Here is a 25,487-nt window from a genome sequence, read left to right as displayed (position 1 = left end):
AATTAAATACGGTGCTGCGGAAGTTATTATTTACATGAACAATCTTTTATTTTTCTATAAGCGTGAGCTTTCTCACGGGAGTCTCTGATGAAATTATGTATACCGTACTGACAATCAAATATTGATAAAATCACCATCACGTACGTAATCGTTAATCAATAACAATTAAACATTAATTAGAAGCAGTGGTGTGATCAACTCCAGACGTCGGTCGAGTAGCGCTTCTGGGTTTCCATTTTCTTTATGTAGTCAGCAGCTTGAAGTTCAGTCATTTTTCCTTTTTCTTGGACTACTTTTAGCAAAATATTGTGGACATCTCGGGCCATGTTACGTGCGTCACTAAAAAATTTATAGTTAATAATAATTGATATATTTATTAAATATAATTATTCATTAATTCTTTGGCAAATTTAAATTAAAAAAATTTTTATCTTAAATTTGTTGAAAAAAAAAAAATATTAATTTTGAATGAATTTAAGACATTTAATTTAAAAATTTTTACAGGTACACAAAAAGAACAAGATGACACTGGATATCATCTCAGATTATATTGAGTGAAAAAAAATTTCAGATAGTAGCTAGTACAATCCAGATTACAATGAGTATAATCTAGATATCACGCAGTATAATCTGGATTTTTTTAGCTACTATTTGAAATTTTTTTTCACCACAGATATCACTGAGTATAATCTGGGATGATATCCAGTGTCATCTTGTTCGTTATGTGTATTAAAGATTAATTACAATTTAATAATTGGATTAATTTATTCTAGTGTCCTGATCAGGATTTTTAGAATAAAAAAATGACTAATTTTTTAGTCCAAATACTTACAGTCTTTAACATGACAGTAAATATTTTCTTTTTTTGTAGTTAAGTAAAATATTACTAAGGTAAAAGACCCAGTTATTGACACTGGCCTAATTTTTTGACACGCAATTTTATTCTAATTAAAAAAATAAAATGTTCTCAAAAAATCAATCAGCTTAAAATTTATAATTAAAAAATTACATTTATTAATTTATTAGAGTTGATTTGTTTTTTTTAATTAAAATAAAGTTGCATGTGTCAATAACTGGGTCTTTTACCTTACTTGAAGCTTTTGATTTTTAATTACATTAAAAATTTTTTAAATAAATTAGAGTTTAAAAAACTAAAAAAAAATTTAGAAAATAACTTTAAATAAAATTAAACGGTAGTCTCATTTTAAAATAGTGACTAACATTTTTAAAAATTTTTCTTTTAAAAAATAGTTTACATTAAATTGACAAAAAATTTGATTTTAAAAATGAAGGCAAATACAAAAAAAAATTTTTTTAAACATTAGATTGGTTAATAAAAGTACTAAAAAATTTTGCTGTATTTTGAAATGACAGCCTTAAAATTCTCAACGAAAAAAAATTATTTTTATAAAAAAAAAAAAGTTTGAGGTGCTTTTTAATATTTTTTGTAATAAATTTACGGTAATTATTTACAAGTAGGGTCTCAACCCATACTGGACCATGTTAAATTTTATTTTTTTTTTAATCAGTTTGATCAATTTTTTTTTTTTAAATTATTTGTTTTTTTTATGTAAGGTAAAAGACCCAGTTATTGGCATTGGCCTAGTTGTTTGACACTTGCAATTTTATTCTAATTAAAAAAATTAAATCTTCTCAAAAAATCAATTATCTTAAAATTTATAATTCAAAAATTATATTCATTAATTTATTAGAGTTGAGCTGTTCTTTTTAATCAAAATAAAATTGCAAGTGTCAATAACTGGGTCTTTTACCTTATTTAAAAAAAAAAAAAATATATCAAAAACATCAAAAAAAGATGAAATAAAAATTTTATCCAAAAACATGAAAGCCAATTTTTTTTCAAACTTATAAAGACAAAAAAGCTATCAAATCGTTATTTTTTCCTTTCAGATTTTTTGTCATAATTGTGCCGTAAAAACGAGCAGAATAAAAAAAAAAAATAAAAAATGTTAATTTTTCACCTTATAACCCAAAATGGGGTTGACCCTAATAAATAATAACCAAATTTACTTCTAAAAATATTTACTGATAAAGTATTTCGAATTTCATCAAGCACTCAAACTTTTTCTATATTAAAAAATTGTTTTTTAAACTTACTGTAATTGAAAATAAATTTCTACTCATTTTAATTAGCTTAGCCAATTTTTAAACTCTAATTTCAATAAATTCAAAATAAAATTTCCATCTATTAAATAAAATTTGCCAAAGTCTAATCCAAAAAAAATTAAAAAATACCCGCAAATGTAAACATGTCCATGTTTAGCTCCAATGACATCCCAAATCTCATCCTTGTTCTTCTCAAGAAGATGAGTAACATAGACCTTCTTCTCCTGCTCTCTACTAAAAGCCGTGTGAAGAGTCAAGGTCCCGCTCTTGACATACCCTTCCAATTCATTTTGATACAGAAAATCTTCTTTGCTCTTGCGACACCCGAAGTACAAAATAGTATCTCCAACTTCTTCTCCGCCCTTTCTCAGCAAGTCGCGTTCCTGAATGAACCCACGGAAGGGAGCGAGACCAGTTCCAGGTCCCACCATGATGATGGGAGTGATAGCTTTGGGTGGAAGTCTGAACTGGGACTTTCTAACGAAAATTGGAACGTAGCTCGGAGGGTCAGTGGGGTGCTTGTTCTTCAACCAAGTAGTAGTGACTCCTCTATTAATCCGTCCAGTAGGGGTCTTGTATTCCACAACCACTGCAGTTATATGAATAGAAGTCGGATGAAGCTTCGGCGAAGAAGAAATCGAGTAGTAACGACACTGGAGACGCGGCAGCAGTTCGCAAAGATGGTCCAGTGCTGGCTTCAAGCTGGGAATGTCCTCGAGAATATGGACGATGTTGCGGTTCTCGTTGGTCACCCACTGATGGAAGAGGGCTTTTCCTTCGGCGGTGGTTGAGGCCATCAGCTTCAATCTCTCCTTGTCCTTCGGGTCGCTGCAGTACTCCGCGAGTTCCTTGAGCACGTGGGTCCTCGGGTTGCTCGTGATGTCTATGTAGTGGGTCAACGCTGTTCTGTAAGAGCAGGGGCAAGGGAACGGGTGCTTCTTGGTCGATTCCTCGTCGGTGTTCGTCAGAATTATCACAGTGTCCAGGTCCACCTCGCAAATTTTTCCTATTTTCTCCACCAACTCGTTGTCATTCACCGGGTAGACCGCAACGTGGTCACCCGCGTCGTAACGCATCTTGGAACCCTCGATGTCGAACTCGATGTGCATGCACGAACGCTCTGATGTTGGGCCGTGCAATTCATGATTCACTTTTACTGCTGCCAGGTACGGATTCTTTGCATCGAATGGTCTGAAATTTTTTATGAGAGTTAATATATTGTTTTTTTTTTGTATAGTTGGTAATTAGTTGAAGGATTACAATGTTGAAATTTTCTGAGTGAATGATTTAGAGCCAGTTTTTCAATCCAGAATAAAATTTTATCCAATGATGAAATATATCTAAATATTTCATGTATATAAATATACTGGCGATAATAATTATATTTTTATCCTGGATTGAAAAACTGGCCTTGAATTTTTTTGAGTGAAATTTACTACAAGGATTTTTTTTTATTAATGAAAAAAAATTCCGCAGAGTGAATTTTTTTTTTTTTTTTTTTTTTTTTTTTTTTTTTTTTTTTTTTTTCTATAAAAATGAAGAAATAGTTTTTGAAATTACAAAATAAGGACTTAGAAGTTTAAATTATTTTATGTATGTAAATATACTGGCAATAACAATTATATTTTTATCCTGGATTGAAAAACTAGCAAATGATAACAAGTAAATGATAATAATTTTTTTATATTGAAATTTATCAAAAAGACTTGAAAAAAAAAAAAATTTTATGAAAGTTCTGTACGTGAAACTTGTTTTTAGTTAGATAAAAATTTATTGATGTTTAGGTAGTTTGGCTGCAGGTATTTTTTTAAGCTAACTAGAGATGATACTTACGGTCGTTGGTTAACTAATGAGTGAAGACGTGCTATTTCTCCAGTGTAAATACGGTCAGCAGGAACTTCAACATGTTCTGTTAATTTGTACTGACGGATGCTGACGTCTTCTCCTGCGCCTTCGATTCCGAAAAAGTCGCATACTGCTGGCCAGAATTTGTCTTTCCATGTTATAAAGTCGTCTTCGATGCTGAAAAATATAATGAATAATTAATAAATGAAAAAGTTTATTTTAAACCTTCTTTGAAAAACTAACAAAATTATGTACACTAAATTTATATAAAAAAAATCCAGCATAATTCAAATTTTAATAGAATGCTACCTATAAAAATTTATGATACTGAAGTCAACAAAATCTGCAAATTTTTTAAATTTTTATGTCAAATCAATGATAAAAACAAATTATCAAAAAATTTGCACTTGTAAATTTCTTTAATTTCTAGATATGGAATTTGTTATTAAAACTTTTTCACAATAATTAAGTTGTTATAAAAATCCAAAAAATTGACAGATGTATGTTGATTTCAGTATCAAAAAAATTTGTTTTTATTTGATTAAATTAAATTTCTTAAAAAATTAAATTAAGTAATGAAACTAACTAACTTTTTATAATAGAATTTTAATTTTTTAAAAGCAATAACTAAAAATTATATTTAGTTTTAAAAATGATCTTACAAAACATTTTGATAACATTGACAGCATTTACCCTATAAAAATGAAGTTAGTTAACATTTCAAAATTTTTAGAAATTTTTATCGAAAAAATTTCAATTAAACAATTAAAAAAAAAAATATCACATGTTAAAAACTTGAAAAACTATAAGTGCAATTTTTTATAAATATCTTTTTAGTTGTAATTTAATTAAAAAAAAAATCAAAAATTTTTAGGTGCTAACTTATGAAAATTAAGTTAGCTGACATTTAAAAATTTTTAGAATTTTTTTTTATTAAAAGAATTATTGCAAAATAATCAAAAAAAAAAATTTCATTTGTAAAAAACTTGAAAAACTCTGAGTGCAATTTTTAAAAAATATTTTTTAGTTCTAATTTAATAATTAAAAAAAATCAAAAAATTAAAAACGTCGGCTAACTTTAGTGTCATATTTATCCTTGCAAATAAAAAATCATAAACGTTTACAAAAATCATTAAGAATATAATTTAAATTATATAAAATTAAAAAAATTTTTTTAATTGTTTTACTTAAAAAAAATTTTAAAAAAAAATTCAAGCCTAGAAGAGCAAAGATTGACAGCTAATTATTTTCTAAAAATAAAATTCATCTAAATTTCCATAAAAAATACATAATACATAAAATATTAAAATTTCTCAACCTGCCGGAAACATCTATTTTAAAAATTATCATTTTAATCTTGAAAAACAAAATCTATTTCAGTTAAAAATTGATAATCATTAATAATACATAATTTAGTACTGATGTATGTAAATTAAAAACTCAAAATAATTACTTGGCATCATCATCCCCAAGTCCGCATTCAAAAACTCTGGTCGCTCCAAGCTGTTCGAGTCTAAAGTCAACGTAAGTAGCCACTTCATTGTAGTGCTCATAAGTTTTGTTACCCAATCCAAATACCTGAAATTAAAAACCGCTTATTAGTAAATAAAAATGACAGATAATTATCCTAAAAAATAGTCGATCATTAAAAACAAAAAGGAATTACATAATACAGTACAAGATAACATGCAATGACTAATTAGGCCAGTAGCATGAAAAATTCTAGAACTTAATTGCTAACTATGTTTAATAAATTATTTGAAATTACTTTTTTCGTTTTATTTAGTGACGAAAATCTCCGCCGCGTGACGTTAGTGTTTGAATTTATGATAATCATTAAATTTCGCGTCACAGAACATAATTTGCACAACTTAACGTTCATACTTATCATTATTGCTTCACATGGAACGGAAAATGAAAAAAAAAAAAAAAAAAAACAAGTTGAAATAATTCCACAGATTAGTCAATTAAAATCAGCAAAAAAAAACTGAATGAAACAACAGATTTTAAAGTACATAATGACAGATGTGGAAATTGCACAATATTATGCAATCACATTAACAATAATTAAAACTATTAATTTAAGGCTTATGATTAATGAAATTTAAATAAAAATTCAAAACACGTCTACTTGCAAGTCGGTGATGAATTGAGGTTAGTTTTTCTATTTCTGATAAAGAGTTTTACTAAATAAAATAATAATAATAATTTCTGATTTATCAGCAGCTGGTACTTGTTGCGCGTCAGATTATCACTGACACAAATTAATACACAGAAAGAAAAATTTCTTGACTGGAGAATAAAATTCTTGGCTCAAGAAAATTTCCGGGTGCCTGAAGGAAACTGAAGTTGTGTTGGCCGAAGTAAAAATTTTTCTTTAAATTCTATTCTTGGTGGAAGTTATTTTTTCTTAATTCAAATTATCATAAATACTTGATACAATAAATTTTTATATTTGATCAAGATTTTTAGATTTTTTAGGGAAGCAGTGTCACTTACTTCAGCGGAGAAAAAAATTTTCTCACCTTGAGAAAATTTTTCTCTTGAATATTTGATACCCATTTTACATTATTTTAGCGTGCAATTATACATATTGAATTTAAAAAAAATGATTCAATATTATTTAATCCTCCTTTTTGACATGTTAATCAATAAAAATATTAATGAAAATTTACTTCTATCTTTATATTTAATTTTTTGGAGCAAGAGACTGACTTTTCTCAAAACAACAAGATTTTCTTGACTTAAATAAATTTTCTTGGATCAAGATACGTATTTCTTAAAGCAAGAGAATTAATTCTGTTGGAATAAGTGAAATTTCTTGTATCAAAAAAAATTTTTTTCGTAAACAACTTTAATGATTAATAATGTAATACCTTATAGTACTTAACATACACAGAAAGAAAAATTTCTTGACTGGAAAACAAAATTCTTGGCTTAAGAAAATTTTCGGGGGCCTGAAGGAAACCGAAGTTGTGTTGGCCGAAGTAAAAATTTTTCTTTAAATTCTATTCTTGGTGGAAGTTATTTTTTCTTAATTCAAATTATCATAAATACTTGATACAATAAATTTTTATATTTGATCAAGATTTTTAGATTTTTTAGGAAAGCAGTGTCACTTATTTCAGCTGAGAAAAAAATTTTCTCACCTTGAGAAAATTTTTCTCTTGAATATTTGATATCCATTTTATATTATTTTAGCGTGCAATTATACATATTGAATGAAAAAAAAAAATGATTCAATATTATTTGATCTTCCTTTTTGACATGTTAATCAATAAAAATATTAATGAAAATTTACTTCTATCTTTATATTTACTTTTTTGGAGCAAAAGAGAAATTTTTTCAAGACAAGAAAATTTACTTTTATCAAGAACTAAATTTTTTGGAGCAAGAGGCTGACTTTTCTCAAAACAACAAGATTTTCTTGACTTAAATAAATTTTCTTGGATCAAGATACGTATTTCTTAAAGCAAGAGAATTAATTTTGTTGGAATAAGTGAAATTTCTTGTATCAAAAAAAATTTTTTTCGTAAACAACTTTAATGATTAATAATGTAATACCTTATAGTACTTAACATACACAGAAAGAAAAATTTCTTGACTGGAAAACAAAATTCTTGGCTTAAGAAAATTTTCGGGGGCCTGAAGGAAACCGAAGTTGTGTTGGCCGAAGTAAAAATTTTTCTTGAAATTCTATTCTTGGTGGAAGTTATTTTTTCTTAATTCAAATTATCATAAATACTTGATAAAATAAATTTTTATATTTGATCAAAATTTTTAGATTTTTTAGGGAAGCAGTGTCACTTACTTCAACTGAGAAAAAAATTTTCTCACCTTGAGAAAATTTTTCTCTTGAATATTTGATACCCATTTTATATTATTTTAGCGTACAATTATACATATTGAATGAAAAAAAATGATTCAATATTATTTGATCTTCCCATTTGACATGTTAATCAATAAAAATATTAATGAAAATTTACTTCTATCTTTATATTTAATTTTTTGGAGCAAGAGAGAAATTTTTTCAAGACAAGAAAATTTACTTCTATCAAGAACCAAATTTTTTGGAGCAAGAGGCTGACTTTTCTCAAAACAACAAGATTTTCTTGACTTAAATAAATTTTCTTGGATCAAGATACGTATTTCTTAAAGCAAGAGAATTAATTTTGTTGGAATAAGTGAAATTTCTTATGTCAAAAAAAATTTTTTTTTTCGCTCAAGAAAAAAATCAGGAAGAAAAATATTTTCTTGACTCAAGTGAACCTTTGTTTCTGTGTAAAATTAATTGCAACAATTACTCTCAACACTTACGGCATAATTAAGTCCAGTGAGATCAGCCTCGCCATTTTTCAGCCAGTCTACAAACTCCATGGCATTGTCGGTAGGATCACCCTCGCCATAAGTAGCCAGACAGAAAACAGCTAAGCTGTTGGGGATTTGTTTCAGGTTCACCAGCTCTTCCATGTCGCATTCCTCAGGGTCAGCTACCATTCCCTTCATCTTGTACCGGACACCTTCTTTGGCGAGTCTACCGGCGAATTCTTCACCAGTTCCCGTTTGACTGCCGTAGAAAACTACCAGACTACGTCCGGATGTCCGGAGTTTTTTAATGAATGAGTTTTCCGTAGGAGCTGTCGCTGTAAAACTCGTCGGTCTGGAAATTAATCAGCGTTTGTGGTTATCTTTGAGGTGAAGATGATAAAAAAATAGATAATGATTGTGATTTATGATTGATAACTTACTGGATTGAGTAAGATTTGCTGGCAGGTGGCAAGTCATCTTCCTTGCTTTTTCTGAAGATATACCAGCCAGCTACTAGAAGCAACACACCAAGTAGTCCTAGATCTAAAGTACTGAAGTATGATGATGATACTTCGGTGCTGGCTTCACCTTCGTAGACTGGGGTGCTCGACATTCTTACAGCCGTCGGTTGAGATGCGTCGGCTGTCTGCAATTTTAATAATAATATCGAATTTAGCTGACTGTTAATTTTTATACTAATTAAATTACACTGAAAAAAGTACTTCTAAAAATTTTCACTAGTAATTTTTTTTTAATTTTCATATGTGGAATTTTTTTTCATAATAATTTAATTGCTATAAAATTATAAAAAAATTTTAATAGCTGTCAACTTCAGTGGCACATTTTAATAACATTTTTTTTAGAATAAAAATTTTTAAATATCAAGAAATTTACGAATTTAATTTACAGGGATAGTTGCAAAATTTTTTTTTTGTAATAATTGGTACAGATAATGTAAGTACTTATTTTTACTAACTTATAAAATTTTTTTTAATTAAATTTTAAGTTAAATTATAATTGTATTTTAATATTTTTTTTTTTTTTTTAGATAGAATTAAATAAAGTTTGAGTTTCAATAAAATTTATGAATGAAAATTTAAAGAATATAATTTTAAAGAGAGAAAAACATTATGAATGCAAATATTGTATTTATTTTGAATAACTTGGAATAATTTTGAAGGCCAATTCTATATTATCTAGTTTTAATTATAATAATTATTAACTATATACTAAAAATAGTAAGATATTAAAAAGAAGTATCAATCTAGTAGAAATTTTTGGTAATTTTTTAATTTTATGGCCCATAATATTTCAACCAATAAAAAAAATTTTGGTAATTATTTATAAGTTAGATCCATCGCATTTTTAGCCATATCTAAGTATAAAATTAACATATGTTGATTTTTTTTTACGGCGCATTTATGATGAAAAAAAAAAATCGTGAAAGAAAAAAATAAAGATTTCGATAGCTTTTTTGCCTTCAAAGGTTGGAAAAAATTTTGGCTTTCATATTTTTGGATAAAATATCTATTTTATGTGTTTTTGATTTATATTTTTTTAAAAAATACATAAAAAAACGAACAATTATAAAAAAAAAAAGTTGAATGTCACAATTTTCTAAAAAATTTATAAATTTTTTTGTAAATTTGTTAAAATTGCGATAATTAACTTTTTTTTATGTATTTAAAAAAAAAATATACTTCAATAAAATAAAATAAAAATTCCGTTCAAAGAAATGAAAATTAAAATGGTGGACCACACTTGTAAATAATTACCAAATTTTTTTTTAAATTACATCTTTTTTTATTTAAAGTTTATCAAAAATAGACTAATTACAAGAAATTTTTTTATGTGTAGATTAAGTTAAAAATTTTTAGAAATCAATTGATGTACGTAGATCAATTTTACTGACAAAATTTTTGTTAACAATTGAAAGCTTTGAAATTACTTAAAAAAATTTTTTTGATAAATTTCCATTAATATTATTGTAAACTCATCGTAAAATAGAATAATTAAAAAAAAAATGTTTAAAAATATTAATTCTTCGATTTTTTGTACTAAAAATTTTTTTCAAGCTAAATAATTATCAAATTTGTATAAAAATTCGACCGATTTTAATTTAAAAATATTAAAAATGAATTTTTGACATGATACTAAAATTAATAAAAATCTAATTTTTTTTTTAATTATTCAATAAAAAAAATTCCGCATTTAAAAATAAAAAAAAAAGTAATAAATACATAATTATAAAAATATAAATTTTTATAATATTTTATTTATTATAAAAATTTCAAATTTCAGTGTCATATTTTTTATTCTAAATATAAAATAATCTATTTATTAAAAACCGATAAAAATTGACAAATGTGTGCTAAATAGACACTGAAAGTAAAGATATAAATCTGAAGTAGCCTAAACTAGATGATACATTAACTAAACGGTAAAATACATTATTTACAGATTGATCTGACACATTAAAAAATGAAAATCAACGGAGACAAATGATTTAGAGTGGACGGACATAACAAGTCTCGTCCTTTTTGGATGGTTTACTTTACAAGACTTGTACAGATAACAAGAAAAAAATTTTAAAAAAAATTAAAAGAAGGAAAATAAAGATAAAAGGATAAAAAGTTATGAGCACCAGCATAAGGACGAGCTGGATGGAGATGAAGATGAAGATGAAGATGGAGATGGAGAAAAACCGGTCGCCAAAAGGCTGCTGGCATACCAATGGATAATACCTGGAGAAACCGGGATATTCTGGATACTGATGTGTACACCGAGAAATGTTACCCAAGTTCTATTACGTATTGAGTTATACAACCGATTTGTGAAACCCAAAACCAAATCGCGATTCTAAATATTCATATAATTTTATTTTATTTTACTTTATTTTATCTCACAATTAGCTATCGAGTATATTATATTACATAACTGGTACCGATTAATGTATACTTAATATTTGATATTTTTTCAAATTATTTAATTAGACTAAAAAAATAATTTATCGCGCTTAAATGATTGTAATTTTTTTTTAAATTGAAATTTATGACTAGTTAAATATTTAAAAAAAAAAATAAAATGATTGAGTACGTTGTAAAAAGAGTTCAAGGTTAATTTAGTCGGTAAAAAAGATAATGCAAAAACGGTTGACGTAATATTTAAAATGCATTAAACATATTAAAGTTTATTATTACGCGTTGAGCGGAAATAATAGTTTGTTTTATTTTATTTTTTATTTTATGCCTGCGTGAAGGCACGTAGACAGATAAAAAAGGTCTTAGTACAATAGGTCAGTTTTAAGGGGCACGACCAATGTGACAGCCTAAAAAAAAGGCGGTTTTTGGGAATTAAAATAAAAAAACTCCTGTATGAATTGTTTTAAAATTTTAAGGGTGGATTAATACATATTTTAAAAGTATACAGTAAAATTTTTGAAGAAAAAAATTAAATATTTTCCGAGTTACACGCGATCTCCGAAAAAAAAGTCCTCCACTGCTGGAGTGATTTCGGTCTTCTCCGTGGATAAAACCAAAAAAAAAAGTTCTCGTTAAACTAGAAGATATTGTCTGTACGATGACCTACGGTCGAAAAAAAATATCAAAAATTGACCAAATGGCGGCGTTTTAAAAAAAAAAGTTGAATTTTACCCAAAATTTTGGTTGTTTTTGGCCTGCCAAAATTCGATTTTTGATCAGATCAAAAAACTGGAGGATGATTGTATGGAGAATTATTTACAGAACATGCAGAAAAAAATTTGGTAGTGATTGGATCATTTCGGCTGCCCAATTTTAAAACACAGTAACTGCAAAATTTTTATACCTAGTTTTTTTCTAATATTGCTGCATTTCTTATAACTTTTAGACCTTAATTTCAAGTATTTTTTCTTAAAAATATTTATATTCATGAATTAAATTTTTCATCAATTTGGCAGGCAAACTTTTTTTTTAATAAGAAAAATTTCTAAATGTTAGTTACTGTGTTTTGAAATTGGGCAGCCGATTTGTCTTCGAGTAATCACTGCAATAAATTCGAAAAATGCTGTTTCGAGAAAAACGCGTTTTTCTGTAGCTAATGCAACGATTTAACTGAAAAACTATTTGAAATATCGATTTAAAATTCGAGTATGTTATTTTTAAAGGTATAATCTATCGAAATATGAAAAAAAAATCGATTTTTTGAAAATTTCACACTGGTTGTACCTCTTAAATTAAAATCAAGAGGAAGAAAAAAAAAGTAAATGGATTGATTATCTAAAATAATATTTATGATCATGTAATCGAAAAGGAAAATGCTGGAACTTTCTCCGTTGGGTGGGTAGCTTAACGATAATTGATCACTTTGATACTCACCGGCAAATCCATGGTAAGTTTATTTATTATTTTATTAGTCTTGTAAAATAGTGAGTTAGAATTTAAAATTTATAATTTTGTTATGGATAAAGTTATTGTTAATTATTATTTGTTAATTACAATAATAATTATGATTATAATTTATAATTAGATTACAAATTGTTTTGTGTTAACTAGCTGGGAAAAAATCACTGCACTGAGAGAGAGTCGATTAGAGGAAAGCGACTACTGGACAAGGTTTTTCCGGATCCTGGGGAGTACGTGCGGACACTGGCTACTCTCGACTACTTGGACTCGGAATCAAGTCACCAGTCACCACTTACACTCTCTACTCTTTTTCTGATATCGTTTTGGCTGGCGAATAAAGTGGGTTGAGTTAAGCGGTCATACGTCGACGTGGACGTCGATTTAAATCACCGTGCATGGATATGGTACATGTTACTAACATCAACAAACTTCTTACGTGGAGTTGGTAAAATGTGTGACCAGGCAAATGAAAAACCGACGAGTCATCAGCTTCATTACATTTACGCACTCGTGCAATGTTCAGTTTTTATTAACGTCGTAATTTGTTGGGTTTAATATTTCATTGTATAATTTTGTATTGTTTTACCATTTTATTACTCTGTTTATGACAATTTTTTTATGTAATTAAGTTTCTTTCATTTTTTGTGTATTTAATTATTATTAATAGTTTATTAAAGGTATTTTAGACACTTTATTATTTAATAAACTATTTTATAATAATTAGAGATTATTTTATTTTTATTGGGAATTTTAATAGAAAGTTAAATTAATTATTTTTTATTTAGAAATATTTTATAGAATTCTAAAAAAAATTTTTTTTTTTAATTGTAATTTTTTTCCAATGGACTATTGTGAGTTTTTTAATGACTTTTTCTACAAGTTTTGCGATTAAAAAATTTTTTACCAGTTCTAATAATAAAATGTTTGATAATTTGTCATTTGAAAATATTGAAATTGTTAGTAAATTTTTTTTAAGTTCTTTTTAAAATTTTAATCAATAATATTAATTTTTTTAACGGATTATTGAGTTTTTTTAATGACATTTCCTATAGAATAATTTTTTCAATATTAAAATTTTTTTACGAGTAAAATTTAACAAAAAATTGAATTATTTTTCAATAAAAAATTTTAATTAATACTTAAATTATAAAAAAAAATTTTTTTAGTCAATTTTATAAAATGAATTGTGAATTTTTTAATTACATTTTTAATTGAAAAAATTTGTCATGTAAACTTTTCAAAAATTCCATCAACAGAACGTTTAATTATTTGTCATTAAAAAACAATAATTGCTACTTAAAAATGTTGCTACTTAAAAATGTTGCTACTTAAAAAAGTTTCCTTGATTTTTTGTGTATTTAATTATTATTAATAGTTTATTAAAGGTATTTTAGACACTTTATTATTGAATAAACTATTTTATAATAATTAGAGATTATTTTATTTTTATTGGGAATTTTAATAGAAAGTTAAATTAATTATTTTTTATTTAGAAATATTTTATAGAATTCTAAAAAAAATTTTTTTTTTTAATTGTAATTTTTTTCCAATGGACTATTGTGAGTTTTTTAATGACTTTTTCTACAAGTTTTGCGATTAAAAAATTTTTTACCAGTTCTAATAATAAAATGTTTGATAATTTGTCATTTGAAAATATTGAAATTGTTAGTAAATTTTTTTTAAGTTCTTTTTAAAATTTTAATCAATAATATTAATTTTTTTAACGGATTATTGAGTTTTTTTAATAACATTTCCTATAGAATAATTTGTTCAATATTAAAATTTTTTTACGAGTAAAATTTAACAAAAAATTGAATTATTTTTCAATAAAAAATTTTAATTAATACTTAAATTATAAAAAAAAATTTTTTTAGTCAATTTTATAAAATGAATTGTGAATTTTTAATTACATTTTTAATTGAAAAAATTTGTCATGTAAACTTTTCAAAAATTCCATCAACAGAACGTTTAATTATTTGTCATTAAAAAACAATAATTGCTACTTAAAAATGTTGCTACTTAAAAAAGTTTCCTTGATTTTTTGTGTATTTAATTATTATTAATAGTTTATTAAAGGTATTTTAGACACTTTATTATTGAATAAACTATTTTATAATAATTAGAGATTATTTTATTTTTATTGGGAATTTTAATAGAAAGTTAAATTAATTATTTCTATTTAGAAATATTTTATAGAATTCTAAAAAAAATTTTTTTTTTAATTGTAATTTTTTTCCAATGGACTATTGTGAGTTTTTTAATGACTTTTTCTACAAGTTTTGCGATTAAAAAATTTTTTACCAGTTCTCATAATAAAATGTTTGATAATTTGTCATTTGAAAATATTGAAATTGTTAGTAAATTTTTTTTAAGTTCTTTTTAAAATTTTAATCAATAATATTAATTTTTTTAACGGATTATTGAGTTTTTTTAATAACATTTCCTATAGAATAATTTGTTCAATATTAAAATTTTTTTACGAGTAAAATTTAACAAAAAATTGAATTATTTTTCAATAAAAAATTTTAATTAATACTTAAATTATAAAAAAAAAATTTTTTAGTCAATTTTATAAAATGAATTGTGAATTTTTTAATTACATTTTTAATTGAAAAAATTTGTCATGTAAACTTTTCAAAAATTCCATCAACAGAACGTTTAATTATTTGTCATTAAAAAACAATAATTGCTACTTAAAAATGTTGCTACTTAAAAAAGTTTCCTTGATTTTTTGTGTATTTAATTATTATTAATAGTTTATTAAAGGTATTTTAGACACTTTATTATTTAATAAACTATTTTATAATAATTATAGATTATTTTATTTTTAATGGGAATTTTAATAGAAAGTTAAATTAATTATTTTTTATTTAGAAATATTTTATAGAATTCTAAAAAAAATTTTTTTTTTATTGTTATTATTTTTTTCAATGAATTATTGTGAGTTGTTTAATGACTTTTTCTACAAGTTTTGCTTTAAAAAAATTTTTGACCAGTTTTAGTAATAACATGTTTGATAATTTTTCATTAAAAAATATCAATCGATATTTAAACTGTTAATAAATTTTTTTTTGTCAATTTTTTAAAATGAATAGCGAATTTTTTAATTATATTTTCAATTTAAAAAATTTTATATCTAAACTTTTTTAAAAATTCCATTCTCAGAATGTTTAATTATTTGTCATTAAAAAACAATAATTGCTATTTAAAAAAGTTTCTTTGAATTTTGGTGTAATTTATTATTATTAATAGTTTATTAAAGGTATTTTAGACATTTTATTATTTAATAAACTATTTTATAATAATTAGAGATTATTTTATTCTTATAAATATTTTTATTGGGAATTTTTATAGAAAGCTAAATTAATTATTTTTTATTTAGAAATATTTTATAGAATTCTAAAAAAAGATTTTTTTATTTAATTGTTATTATTTTTTTCAATGGACTATTGTAAGTTGTTTAATGACTTTTTCTACAAGTTTTGCGATGAAAAAATTTTTTACAAGTTCTATTAATAAAATGTTTGATGATTCGTCATTAAAAAATATTTATCGAAATTTAAACTCTTAGAAAATTTTTTTTAAGTTCTTTTTAAAATTTTAGCCAATAATATCAATTTTTTTTAATGACATTTTCTATAAAATAAATTTTGCGGTATTAAAATTTTTTTACAAGTTAAATTTAACAAAAAATTGAATTATTTGTCATTAAAAAAAAATTAATTAACACTTAAATTATAAAAAAATTTTTTTTTAATGTCAATTTTTTTCTCAAAATGTTAAATTATTTGTCATTCAAAAAATATTAATTAATACTTGAATTAAAAAAAAAAAATTTTTTTTTAATTACATTTTTAATTTAAAAAATTTTGCATCTCAGCTTTTTTAAAAATTTTTTTCTCAGAATATTTAATTATTTGTCATTAAAAAACAATAATTGCTATTTAAAAATAATAATAGTAAATTTAGACAAACACATTAATCATATCTTCAATTTTAATGTAGAACTTAGTCTTAACAACAAATTTTTCTTAATGATTTTCAACTAATCAATCATAATATGCATTAAAAAAATTACATATCTCATATACTAATCACATTGAAAAATAATTGATTTATAAAAACAAGATAAGTGAATAAAATCAACAGTAATTTTTCTAAAACATACACTGAGTACTCTCAAGTATCTACAAGGTCAGCAGTACGCACGTGTAAAGGCTACGATATAAAAGAAAAAAAATTTTATTGTCAATCATGACGTTCAACAATATCAATCTTTTGCGTCTGACATTTAAATTTTAAACCAAGTCGAAAATTATTAATAAATTACAACAAATTATTAAAAAAAAAAAAAAAAAAAAAATTAACTGGAGTAAGTTTCTAACACTTTTCAAATATTCAATCACGCAGTCATTTGAATAACCCACGCGAACTTGGTGACACTTGTTACATAAATTAAAGTGTGATTAGGCGGAAAAATTAATGCATAAACGTTTTGTACTTTTAATCAAGTGACTCATGGGTTATAAATTAAATTTCGTAAATTTTAATTCATTAATACTGTGTAATATTATTATAATCATATTCTACCCGGAATTTTTTTTTGGCAAAAAAAAATCAGATCCTGCTAAATGAATTGAGTGACCAAGAAACTTTCATACTTTTTTTTTTCGGTAGATTCACGGCCGTCGTTTTACCTTGAACGCAACATTTATAAGTTCGTTGATTCGATCATCGGTATTATTATATATAAGACTTGGAACTTTAATGGTTTCTTTTTTATTTTCAACATTTGTCAATTGTTTTATTAAATTTTTTGAGCTCACTTGTTTTATTAATTTTATTACAAGCAATCAAATTTATTTAAAAAAAATTATAGTGCAAATTATCATTTTATTAAATCTTTTCATTGATAAAATTTTAATGGATCCCAATGAAATTAATTATAAAAATATTGACATAGGAGTCAAAATTATTAACACTGGATATTTTAATTATTTATCTGTAAAAGACCATCAAAAATAAATTAGAGCAAGAAATTAAGAAAGTAAGTTCAAGGTAAATATATCTGTAAAATATAATTTGGAGGGTCTTTTTAAAATATTATTTTTTTTTTAATGTCAACTTGGACTTTGGAATTTTAAATATTATTAATAAGAATTAACATTAGGTGTCAAAGATAAGAATTATCAATTTTTAATGTTATTTTAATGATGCATTGATCGATTATATATTCATTAACATTGATTAAATTAATTTAATTTTATAAGATTCAACTTTTTGGCTGGTTAAAAAATTTTGTTATTAATTTAAAAACTTTTTAATCAAGAATTTTTGGTTTAATAAATAATTTTTAAAAATTATTTTCAAGGCAATAAAATTTAGAAAAATTAATTTATAAATTCTAAAAATATATAAAAAATATGATTTTTAAATAAAAATAAAAATTTTTACACCAATAATATTTTTTAAATTTAATAAAAAGTTTTTAAACTATAATTTTTGTTTAGTAAATAATTTTTAAAAATTAAATTATTATTTCCAATGCAACAAAAAAAATTTGTAAAAACTAATTTATAAAAAAAAAAACTTTTAAATAAAAATAAAAATGAGAATTTTTAAATAGAAATAAAAATAAAAATTCTTACATCAATAATATTTTATAAATTTAACAAAAAATTTTTAATTAAAATTCTAATTTTAAATCCTCAAAAATTTTCTAAAATTCCAATTTTTAATTTCCACTCCAAATTTGAAAATTCTAAAATTTCAGCCAAAAAAAATGTCTACCCTACCAAATTACTCAACCTGCTCCAAAAGCTCCAAAGATTTTGTAGAAAATATAACTGAGCGCGACAAAAACTACGAAAACTTCAAGAAAGCATCTAAAGCTGCCAAGTATGCGTGGAAAAAGAATTCCGGGTCTGACAAATTCACTAGCCACATGTCAGAATCTATACCCAAGCGCTTTTAACAAAACACACGAAATTTTCAAAATAAACCAGCCGGTAAGCGTAGCAAATAACAACAAAAACCTACAAATTGAAATGTGTAGATGCAGATAATTATACCAACACCATTCTATATCTCCTCCGGGTGTATAAATCGCTAAATATATAAATAAAAAAATATATTTTTTAACTTGAACCTTGATCCTAGATACATTATTTATCACTCTACTCGCCAGAACAGAATCACACAATGCAGGAATATATAAATTTAAATAAAACCGAGTACGAGGTTTCAGCGATTTCAGCTTTCAGCAAATCGATAATGCCCAATAAATATTTGCATTTTAATTCATCCAATCTCTTTGATCAGTATCCACATTAAGCTTACAATCAAAATAACATTACGAGTATTTCAAAAAATATTTTTTTCATTGAAAAAATCAACAATATTGAAGTTAACCGTCAGCTGTCAATTAAAAAAATTTTTTTAATAAATTAATAACAAAAAAATGGTTCTCAAAATTTTCACTTGTAATTTTTACTAATTTTTACATGTGGAACTTTTTAATTAAATTTTTTTTATAATAATTTAATTGCTGTAAAATTGTCATAAAAATCATCACAAAAATATAAAAAAAAATTTTCATTTGTAAAAAATTTGAAAAACTATAAGTGCAATTTAAAAAAAAATATTTTTTAGTTCTAATTTCATAAATGAAAAATGATCAAAAAATTAAAAACATTGGCTAATTTTAGATAATACTAGTTATCCGACGTTTATGATAGTGAAACAATTTTTTGAATATTTTTTATTAATTAAATTATATTATTTAATTAAAAAATTGTATTATTAAATTATATAATTAAAAAATATTTTTTTTAAATTGCACTTACAGTTTTTAAAATTTTTTACAAATGAAAATTTTTTTTCTTTTTTTTTGGTCATTGTTTCAATAAAAAAAAAAAAATAAAAAAGTTTTTAAATGGCTAATTTAATTTTCATTCCAACTTTAGTATTATTTTTTTTCGACACCTTTTCAGAAATTGCCAACTGTCTGACTAAAAAATAATAATAACAATAATTACTACTATAATTGTTTAAAAAAAAACAAAACAATTATTGATTATTGATATACTAAAAACAACCTTACCTAAATGATCCGCAACTATCAATAAATAAAAAAAGGACTTATAGATAAAGCTAGCAGCTGATTATGATCCACCATGTACATGAGCATAAATGCAACACGTGACCATGTGACTTAAGTTAATACAAGATCTACGAGGTACGAGGACGGAGGACGTGTATTAGTTGTTATCGTGTCGCTTTTTCTCTCTCTATCTCTCTCTCTCTTACTCGTATAAAATCATCCCCACCATTTGTATTCGCAATTGCGCGCAGCCGTAGTTTTTCTGTCTCTATTCCGCATACAGTTTGTTTTTTTTATTATTATTTTAAAATTATTTCTATACTACGTACTTTTCCTGTATTAACGATCCAACTTCCCGGCTTCCGGGAACGCAACACTGGACACCTGGATTAAAATTTTTATTACTATTTATTTTTACAAATTACAGACAGTCACTCTACCTTAAATCATAAACTTTGCTAAACTGGTGACGTTTTACGTTTTCAGTCACTTTAATATAAGATGATAAATTTTATTCACGGGTGATGGTTCACTGGAGTGGATGAGGATGATATAACAGTGATATGAGGTACAATGGCTAACACCTTTCCCGGCGACGGATAAAAACCGACTGCTGACGATCTGACAGAAGACTGCATGGATAGTTTTGGTGAGTAAGGAAAAAGAAGGGGAAACTTTATCTTGGATCTTCAATCTTGGTATTTCCTGGATCCACTTTGTTGGTAATTATAACTTATTTATTGATATAAATGATCTTTTTTTATTATTTACAGTCAGTTGAAGCATGACGGCCATTTAATAAACTTGCTTTTTTTTTCTATTTCAGGTTCATGACGCTTCAATGCTGGAAAGTAAATTAGTTGATAGTTAGTTATATGTTTTTGTTTTTGTTTTTATTTATAGAAAGTTTTTGCTTACTGATTAAATTTGTTCCTATTTTTTGCTCCTGTTTTGTAGAATTAAGCTCCCGGATAATGGCGGCGCTAAATGATAGAGCTGCGATACGGGAAAATAATTCGGTGATTCCGTCGTTGGTTTTTGAAGAAACTGACCAGTATTCGGCTTTCAAAGACTCGGCGATTGTGATGGCACGTTTTTCTACTATCTCGTAAACTTGGGTCGACTGGAAATTTTATTTATTTGGATTAAAATTTTTGTTAATAATTATTAAATAAATTTATATATATATTTTTTTTTTGTATGAAACTTAATTTAGCAGATACTTAATAATTTTAAGAATTTTTCTAATAAATAAATTACTGGATAAAAAAATGAGAAAAAAAAATTAACATTAAGAAAATTTAATGAGTTAAAAATACAATTTTAAAAAAAAAATTTTCAAAACAAATTTTTTTGTCAAATAAAATTAAAAAATGGTCAAGTGTCAGCTAACTTTAAAATCATTTTTTTTGTTGGAAAATTTTTGTCTTTATTTTTCTTAAAAAAATTGTTTGGTTGAAAAATAGATTCAATTTTATTTATAAAATTTTTAATTAGAATTTTTTCTTTTTAATTTTTTAATTTGAAAATTAAAAAAAAAAAATTATACTAAAAATCTTGAAATTTTTGTAAAACATTATGATAAAAAAATATTCTGAAAAATTCTCACTTATGATTTTTTCAAATTTCTAAATGTGAAAATTTTTTATTAATTTAATTGTTAAAAAAAATATTAGATGTCTGACATTTCAGTATCTAAAAAAAAATTTTTTTTATGAGTAATTAAACTAATTTAATGTTATAAATTTCTGTAAACTATAAAATAATTTATGACAATTTTTTTTAATCTAAAAAACTAAAAAAAAATTTTTTTATAAAGTTTTATGTGAATTTTTATTAAAAATTAGGAAGAAATAAACACCGAAGACAATGATAGTTACCATTAAATCTCTTTTAGTACCGACAAGAAATACAAAATAATTTCCAGTATTTGATCTAGCAGCTTCTTCCAACCATTGCTTGCAATGAGACAGTGATAGTAAACTTGTTAAATCAAATACGAGCATTATGATATTGGCACCACGGTAATAGGACGCTGCTATTGCTTTAAAACGTTCTTGGCCTGCAGTATCCCATCTGTTAAATTTAAAAATGATAATTAATAATAATAATAATAACAATAACAACAAAAAAATAGTAATAATAAGGCTGGTTAAAAAAAAAAAATAATATAAAAGAATTGATTATATACAAATTGTATATCTGTATTGTATTAATATAAAAGATACACAATTGCATTTGGTGACTTCTTTTGAATTTTTTTTTTTTAAACAGGAAATTATAATAATTCAATATATAATTCGAAGATCGGTATTTTTACTTATTAAGGAGATAGTTATTATTTTTCGGGTACTTGGGCTGAAAAATGATAACTATCTCTTTAATAAATAATAATAATAATCATAATAAGAATAATAATAATAAAATTATTATTATTAATTAATAAAGAGTTAGTTATTATTTTAGCCAAAGTACCCGATACGATTCGAAGACTATTAATATTAATAATAATAATAATATTTATTAAAGAGGATTTATTATTTTTTTAAGCCAAATATATAATCCCAATTAAAAATTGTCTTAAAAATCAAAATTTTCAATTATTATACATTCACCCGAGGATGGAATGAGTGCTCATACCGACAATATTGTGGTGAAAATAATTAATAAATAAAAATTGAATAGTCTCTAAATAGATCGGGAAAGTTGGCTTAAAAAAATAATAAATCCTCTTTAATAAATATTAAAATCACCGATCTTGGTAATATTTTCTAAAATAATAATAATAATTATTATTATTACTTTTTTTTTTTCTAAATTATTTTTTCGGTTACCGAAAAAAGTTTCACTGAGTAAAAAATAACATCTTTTTATAATCCCAACTAAAATTGTCTCAAAAATTAAAAAATTTTTAATTATTACATACATTCACCCGAGGATGGTATGAGTGCTCATACCGACAATAGTGTGGTGAAAATAGTTAATAAATGAAAATTGAATAGTCTTCAAGTGGATCGGGTTTTTTGGGCCAAAAATAATAAATGCTCTTTAATAAGTAATAACACCGATCTTAGAATAATATGAATGACATTAAAGTTAACAGTCACTTGATTATTTTTTAGTTTTTTTTTAACAAATAAATTTGTTCCAAAAAATAATTTTTGAAAAATAGCATTTTTTATTTTTTAAAATTTCAACATGTCAATTTTTTTTTATAATTTTTTTTGCCATAATTTATTTGTTAAAAAAATTCTTAAAATTATCAAATATCTGCTAAATTAATTTTCGTATAATATGAATAATAATAATAATAATAATAAATAAATAAATAACTTTACATTTGTAAATTGAAGGGAACATTGAGAATATCAAATCTCTCAACTTCAAAATCAACCCCAATAGTAGGTTTGTAATTATTATTATATTTTTTGTGACAAAAAACATTGACCAGTGAAGTTTTACCAACAGCAACATCACCGAGGACAATAAGTTTTGATATTCTGGGAGCACTAGATACTGACAAACATGCCCGGCGTACTGTTACATCAAAATCTCTTTCCTGGTAAGGTGTCATAGTCATAGAATATGGAGGCGGCCATTTAACAATCTATATAAATAATATAAAATAAATTATTTATGAGTTAATGATTGTTAAATGTTAATTAATAAAAATAACTTACCCTTCTTTCTTCACTCGCTGATGGCTGCAACATTTTGTAAACCGCTGATCTTGTCTCCAGCATTATTTTGCTGTGGACAAGAGTGCTCTGGTACAAACTATCCGTGATTAATTTTTAAATTAAATAATATAGTTTTATAAAATAAAAAAAAATAATTAAAGACAATTGATATGAGTCTTTTGTTTTGTGAAAGTTGAATGCGGGTGTACGGGTTCGGAAAACGAAAACATTCGTTGCCTAGACAGGTGTCACTTTAACTTTCGCGGGGGGAATAAATAATAGTAATAATAATTTTAGGGTAAAAATATAGATGGTGATAAATAATAATAATCTACTGCTGGTAAGTTAGAAGAATTTATTTATTTTTATAATTAATTAAAGTGTTCTAATTAAAAATTTATGAATATTTATTAAGGAAGAACAAAAAAAAATTAAAGTTGACATAAAAATTTTTTAAGTAATATTTAAAATGTTATGCCTAAAATAAATTAACATAAATTCTATTGATTAAGTTAATCAATATAAATTTTTAATTAAACATTTATTTTAGTTGAAATTTAAAAAATATGAAATTGAAATTTTAAATTTAGCGGGAATTCAAATAAATAGCGCGCGCGTTTTAAAGATATCTTCAAATCGTAGAAAAAATATAATTAAACTTCATTTCTTCTTTTATACTTTATTAAATTTATTTTAATTTAATAACACTTTAGAAATAATAAAATAAACGTAATTAATGCTATAATTTAGATTAGTTAAGAATTCCAGGTAATTTCATATAAATTACACATCTAAAATTTCAAACAAAAAATTTTATTTATTGAGAAGCATTAATCAAGAATTTCATATCTCAATATTTGCAATTATATTCCAAGCAGCACAAAATTTTTTCTGGTAATATTTTGTTGAATTTAAGTTGAAAATAATTAATTTTTAATTTTTTGTTAAATAAAATCTATCGTTTGAGATACATATTTATATTTTTAACTTCCCGCTAAGAAAATCGAAGATTTTCAAAAATCGGGAATTTATTGTTTTCACCCCGTTTTGCAAAAATCGAGTTTTCATCAGATCTCGACGTTTGAAGGTCACAGGAAGCTTCCCTGACTATCCCCCTAAGTATGTGAATCGCTTATAACTTTTAAACGACTAAACCGATCGGAACCAACCAAACGGCGTTCTAAAGGGTTCCCTCAAACTTAGATTTCCTGAGAATTTGAATCGATTCGGACCGATAGATTTTGAGAAATTTTAAAAAATCTCAAAAAAAAATAAGAAAAAAATCATTTTTGAAAGTGGTTGTTTTGGAATAACTTTTAAACGGCTCGATCGATCAACTCCAAAAACTAATCCGCCCTTAACCTTGAAAAACCACGTCGATCACCGCTAATCCGGTCAAAATCGGTTGATTCGTTCGAGAGATAGCGAAGCGTGAACGAAAGAAAACCGAAAAAAGTATTTTTTTCACATAACTTCGACATTTCTTATCGGATCGTTTTTGATGAAATGAAATAATTTTTAGAGATTAAAAAATTGCGTCGATCGCCGCCTCGAACGTAAAAATCGGTTGATTGGTTCGAGAGATATCCTCGACGAAATATTTGGAAACAAGTGTTTTTTCAACATAACTCCGACATTTTTTGGAATAACTTTTAAACGGCTCTACCGATCAATTTCAAAAACTAATCAGCTTTTAACAAAAAAAAAACCACGTCGATCGCTGCCAACCGCGTAAAAATCGGTTCATTTATTCAAAAGTTATTGCGGCTTAAAAATTTGAAAAATTGTGTTTTATCAAACTTCTATCAGACCTTTGAGCTCGAAGAGCTCAAAAGCATAAAAAGTTATCTCTTTAAGCTCAAAGAGCTCAAAATAACACATAAATAGTATTTTTGAGCTCGGAGAGCTCAAAAACATCAATAGTGCAATTTTAAGCACCTAGGTATGAAATGAGCGGGAAGTTGCACGGATGGCCTTCAGGGTCTACCGTTTTTCTAATTTTTTCATTTCTTCAGGTACAACATGTAACTTATTCTTTACGTA

At 24.7% G+C, this 25,487-nt stretch overlaps 2 protein-coding genes and 3 long non-coding RNA genes across 10 annotated transcripts; 3 read left to right on the top strand and 2 right to left on the bottom strand.

Moving 5' to 3' along the window:
- Positions 1–23: 23 nt before the first annotated feature.
- On the bottom strand, positions 24–20,312 carry LOC123265843 (NADPH--cytochrome P450 reductase). 6 transcript variants are annotated; one of them, XM_044729773.1, is made up of 8 exons: positions 20,205–20,312; positions 20,094–20,148; positions 8,721–8,926; positions 8,290–8,632; positions 5,426–5,550; positions 3,961–4,149; positions 2,257–3,318; positions 24–339 (listed from the first exon to the last, which is right to left on the bottom strand). In XM_044729773.1, the coding sequence occupies exons 3-8, from the start codon at positions 8,891–8,893 to the stop codon at positions 195–197; spliced, it is 2,037 nt and encodes a 678-aa protein (XP_044585708.1). In that variant the 5' UTR covers positions 8,894–8,926; positions 20,094–20,148; positions 20,205–20,312; the 3' UTR covers positions 24–194. The 6 variants fall into 6 exon arrangements, with proteins under 6 accessions (XP_044585708.1, XP_044585710.1, XP_044585711.1 ...); XM_044729775.1 differs by lacking the exons at positions 20,094–20,148; positions 20,205–20,312 and adding an exon at positions 19,765–19,885; XM_044729776.1 differs by lacking the exons at positions 20,094–20,148; positions 20,205–20,312 and adding an exon at positions 12,959–13,084.
- LOC123265851 lies at positions 8,529–11,993 on the top strand. Its single transcript, XR_006509684.1, has 2 exons — positions 8,529–8,667; positions 10,741–11,993. It is a non-coding gene; the product is annotated as an uncharacterized LOC123265851 (long non-coding RNA).
- On the top strand, positions 17,667–18,809 carry LOC123265850. Its single transcript, XR_006509683.1, has 2 exons — positions 17,667–17,720; positions 18,436–18,809. It is a non-coding gene; the product is annotated as an uncharacterized LOC123265850 (long non-coding RNA).
- LOC123265848 (ras-related protein Rab-34) lies at positions 20,224–23,745 on the bottom strand. Its single transcript, XM_044729786.1, has 5 exons — positions 23,445–23,745; positions 23,103–23,371; positions 21,645–21,840; positions 20,683–20,887; positions 20,224–20,608 (listed from the first exon to the last, which is right to left on the bottom strand). The coding sequence occupies exons 1-5, from the start codon at positions 23,505–23,507 to the stop codon at positions 20,538–20,540; spliced, it is 804 nt and encodes a 267-aa protein (XP_044585721.1). The 5' UTR covers positions 23,508–23,745; the 3' UTR covers positions 20,224–20,537.
- LOC123265849 lies at positions 20,372–20,965 on the top strand. Its single transcript, XR_006509682.1, has 3 exons — positions 20,372–20,486; positions 20,591–20,630; positions 20,722–20,965. It is a non-coding gene; the product is annotated as an uncharacterized LOC123265849 (long non-coding RNA).
- Positions 23,746–25,487: the final 1,742 nt, after the last annotated feature.

The sequence above is a fragment of the Cotesia glomerata genome, linkage group LG5 (assembly GCF_020080835.1).
Source record: "Cotesia glomerata isolate CgM1 linkage group LG5, MPM_Cglom_v2.3, whole genome shotgun sequence".
Classification (NCBI taxonomy): Eukaryota; Metazoa; Arthropoda; class Insecta; order Hymenoptera; family Braconidae; genus Cotesia; species Cotesia glomerata.
This window is presented reverse-complemented; position numbering and strand designations above follow the sequence as displayed.

Bases quoted from the DNA above. Each gene is read 5' to 3' on its own strand.
- LOC123265843 (XM_044729772.1), bottom strand. The intron at 5,551-8,289 runs GTAAGTGTTGAG...TTTTAATTTCAG, and splicing joins TCACTGGACTTAATTATGCC to GTATTTGGATTGGGTAACAA. The intron at 340-2,256 runs GTATTTTTTAAT...TAAATTTTTTAG, and splicing joins GGACATGTTTACATTTGCGG to TGACGCACGTAACATGGCCC.
- LOC123265848 (XM_044729786.1), bottom strand. From the start codon at position 23,507: ATGCTGGAGACAAGATCAGCGGTTTACAAAATGTTGCAGCCATCAGCG. The intron at 21,841-23,102 runs GTAAAGTTATTT...TAAATTTAACAG, and splicing joins GTTCCCTTCAATTTACAAAT to ATGGGATACTGCAGGCCAAG. The intron at 20,888-21,644 runs GTAACTATCATT...TAAAATTTCCAG, and splicing joins GTACTAAAAGAGATTTAATG to TCGACCCAAGTTTACGAGAT.